This window comes from Aulonocara sp. 'chitande type north' Nkhata Bay, linkage group LG7 (assembly GCF_057382095.1).
Source record: "Aulonocara sp. 'chitande type north' Nkhata Bay isolate Kocher_YH1m ecotype deep benthic linkage group LG7, A_spYH_male_GT1.1, whole genome shotgun sequence".
Taxonomy (NCBI): domain Eukaryota; kingdom Metazoa; phylum Chordata; class Actinopteri; order Cichliformes; family Cichlidae; genus Aulonocara; species Aulonocara sp. 'chitande type north' Nkhata Bay.
In genome coordinates, this window is record NC_141350.1 from 67,306,177 (window position 1) to 67,309,991 (window position 3,815).

At 47.7% G+C, this 3,815-nt stretch overlaps 1 protein-coding gene across 2 annotated transcripts; it reads right to left on the reverse strand.

The window, feature by feature from the left end:
• Positions 1–630: 630 nt before the first annotated feature.
• Positions 631–3,319, reverse strand: LOC147326754 (uncharacterized). Of its 2 annotated transcripts, XM_086302669.1 has the most exons (7): positions 2,934–3,319; positions 2,745–2,815; positions 2,396–2,572; positions 1,778–1,839; positions 1,639–1,701; positions 1,495–1,554; positions 1,168–1,412 (listed from the first exon to the last, which is right to left on the reverse strand). In XM_086302669.1, exons 1-7 carry the CDS (start codon positions 3,104–3,106, stop codon positions 1,185–1,187), a joined length of 834 nt encoding a protein of 277 aa, XP_086158795.1. In that variant the 5' UTR covers positions 3,107–3,319; the 3' UTR covers positions 1,168–1,184. The 2 variants fall into 2 exon arrangements, with proteins under 2 accessions (XP_086158794.1, XP_086158795.1); XM_086302668.1 differs by lacking the exons at positions 2,745–2,815; positions 2,934–3,319 and having other exon boundaries at positions 631–1,198; positions 1,281–1,412; positions 2,396–2,735.
• Between the last annotated feature and the right edge of the window lie 496 nt (positions 3,320–3,815).

The following is a 3,815-nucleotide window of genomic DNA, read 5'->3' on the forward strand; positions in this document are numbered from 1 at the left end:
ATTTGGATAACATCCTCAGGCCTAATATTGCGCATGTGACACATCGCGGACATGCGCTCAGTCCATTACATATTCTTTGTACCGCACTCCGTTTCTTTGCAAACGGGAGCTTTCTGTACAATATCGGTGACGCTGAGCACGTTTCCAAGGCTACCGTCTGTCGGGCAGTCAGGAATGTTACAGTAGCACTGAAACGTCTCCTGCACTCGTTTGTGGTGTTCCCCGGTCACAGACCCACAAGATTTATCAAAGAGGGATGCCACAAAATTGCAGGTATCAGGATGAACAAAACTCAATGCATGATGTGGTGATACGTGAACTACCACTCAAATGGTACATAAATTTCCAGGGTTCCCAGGCGTGATTGGCTGTATAGATGGCACCCACATCCCAATCATTGCACCCTCAGCAAATGAAGGAGACTATGTGAACAGGAAGTCCGTCCACAGCATCAATGTACAGGTACATAATTCCCTGTAGCATTTCACACCAACAAGTGATGGCATCATGGTAATGGATGCTAATATGTGTTCTCTGCACTGGGCAGATCATATGTGATGCTGCCAACATTATCACAAATGTGGAAGCCAAGTGGCCAGGCTCTGTCCATGACTCACGAATCTTCCGGGAATGTACACTGAGCACCAAATTTGGACATGGTGGGTCGAAGTAACTGTGAAATATACAGAGACCAATTGCCACAGGGACGTTTGCACTGACATGTATTCTTCTGTCCTAGGAGAGTTCACTGGCCACCTGCTTGGTGATAGGGGGTACCCATGTCTACCCTATTTGCTCACCCCTTACCCTGACCCTGAACCGGGCCCACAGCAGCGTTATAATCTGGCCCATTGCAGGACACGGGCCAGAGTTGAAATGACCATCGGAATGCTCAAGGCCCGGTTCCAGTGCCTTCGTGGACTCAGGGTCACCCCAGAAAGGGCATGTGACATCATTGTGGCATGTGTGATCCTACACAACATTGCCACGATTAGAGGTGAACAGTGTCCAGCTGAACCAGACAACAGCAGTGATCCACACGATGAACATCCTGACCCACCCACGAACGTACAGGATGGAAGAGCAGTCAGAGACACCATATGCCACAACCATTTCCTGTGACCCGTCAACCCAACATGTTACAAGACAAATACACAGATACTGTGGTCAACTGCCTTTATTGGTCACCCTGTATGTCCTGTACACAAAGAATAAATGCGTATATTAGTATGTTGTACAAACACTGACATGATTCGTCCATCTATGATCACTCCACCCACCCTTAACTGTTGTTCCAGCAGTACAATCTCCAGCTTCGACTTTTGGATCTGCAGCTGGAGGTGCACCATTTCCATGTCGCACTTTCTTATCTTCCTGGCCAGATATGTCTTATACAGCTGCTTCACAGGGAGCTATTGCAACAAGGGACATAGCATTGGCATCCATAGTACATGCCTACTTAGGTTGGTTGTAAATCAGTGCTGAACAACCCACTGTGGAAAGGTTCGTTGTAGGAGTGGCTGGACCCTCTTCCTCTTCATTTCCAGCATCACTCTGCCGGGGACATAGTAAGTCCATGGTGTCATCATAGTACCACATTGTCGTCAGTTGTTATATTTTCCACTGTACACTGTATACCTCATAGTGTGGCTCTGTTGCGGCCTCCTCTGTAGCAGCTGTCACTGTTTCGTCATCATGTGCCTGTGGTGGAGACATTTAACAACATTGCTGTTCTACTGTTGACACATGTAGTCTGTGGAGTATTACGAGTACTCACAACTGCATGTCGGTCTGGCTCAACAGGGGGCTGCACCAGATGCAGTACACCATCACCGTCAACTGGAAGAATATGGGGTTCATACAGGTCACTCATGACTTATGTGGGCGCAAATGGCAATTACCAGACATACCAATCACCATACACCTCATTGTCAGTATGCTCTCGGAGACAACCGACACTGAGGGAAGGCAAAATCAGTAGGTGTCAGGGTGGAAACGCTTTTATGAGCTTTATGTTGCATTAAGGTATATGTTCATATGTTACACTTATTGGGAAAGGTACGGAATGTACTACTCGCTCTGTCTCTGGGAACAGGGAGCTCACCCTGTGAGAGGTTAACACACACACACGCATGTATGCAAAATTAAAGGACACTGCTATGCTCATAATAAAGACGTACCACTGCAGCTCGGTGTGTGTGAGTCTCTCCCTGGGCCCTCACCCGTGCAGCACGTTAACAGTTTCCAAGTGTCTCAGTGTTGTTTATTCACCTAACTGTTTGATGACTGTCATTCTCTGTCAGTAGGACAGTAACTTCACTACGACATAGTTCATTTTGGTCAAGGTGACTGTGCAGAATGGATGTATGCACGCCATGTATTGTTTTGGATTTACCCCTTATGTAGGCACTTGTGTCTTGTGGGGTTGTTGCCTCAGAGGATGTCCCCGCAGAGATGCCTTCGGCCACAGGGCGCCCACTGTTTTGGCTGAGGGCCAACTGCTCAGCCTCTGTGGGTGGTGGTGGTGGAGGACCCCCACCTGTTTTTCGGGCCTCCGCTTTTTTTCTGTTGGCTGTGACGGCACACATTTGGGCATACAGAGTAGGCAAATGTGTACTTGTGATGTGCTCAGATAATTTCAATATGTGCTTACAGGTGGTATATTACTGTAGCCTCTAACTGCAATTGATTTACATAGGACACACAGACCAAGCACTATGGCTCATAATACAATTACACCTTACCTGTTTGGACTATATTTTTATATTTCATTTTTACTTGCTGCCAGGAACGTTTGGGGCCTGTTGGGTTGCACCTGCGCTCACATCACGTCACAAAATAAAATGTATAACATAATAAATAGAATGACATATGATAAAATAACGTGTTATATGGGTGGAAATCCCTAGATCAATGTTTAAATTAACACTCACGCATTGACTCTGTCGGCTATGTTTTGCCATGCATGCTCCCTTTCCTTTGCAGCTGCGGCTGTGTTACTTTTTTTCTGCATGATGTGCATGCTGTCGGCATATGCTGCCATCAGAATTTCCGCCTCGAGCGCTGTGAAATACGTCGACCGCGCCTTCTTTCCCTCCGTCTCCATGGTGACTCGCTTAATCTGTGCTCCACTGATCGGGGCTTTATGTATCCTCGTGCGCGTGCTTAACTTGGGGTTAAAGCAACTCCGCGTTGACTGAACTAATTGTTATCAGCCTTTCTGAAACCGAATATTCCGAGTTGGACAGTTCGGGGTTACTCAACCCTGCGTATCGTTTTTCACTCTGAGTTTTCTAAACCGGCTTCCTGAAACAGGGCCCAGCTCGTGCAGCAAGTTTGAAACCATGAAGCTGCTCCAAAACAAAACAGATGGAAATGTGCTGAGGACACACTCAGCTGTTCGAGTGTGTGTGGTGAGTTCACTGACCCACTTCTGCACAAAAGCCTCTCCTCTCTGCTCGTCTCCTGCTGCACCACTGAAGTCCAAGGCAGACATTTTTGCACTTTTTTCCAGTGTAGCGTGCCCACCAGCATGTATGTGTTATGAGAGTGTGAGTAATGTGAATGTCTAAGTTGGGGGTTAAAATTGAGGCACAGGCAGCCAGAAGGGGACAGAAGGGGGGATGCCTGCCCTGCACTCTGGTGACACACCTTTACCCCAAGGCCCTGCATGTGTGGGTGATTGTGGTGGAGCGGGAAGAGGGAGGCAGCTGGAGATGGGGAGGGAAGGAAGGGAGGGGTGGCCTGCTGCCCACCCTGTGTGCAGCACGGTGACTACAGATGTTTGGCTTTTTTATGAAGTAAATTTGCACATT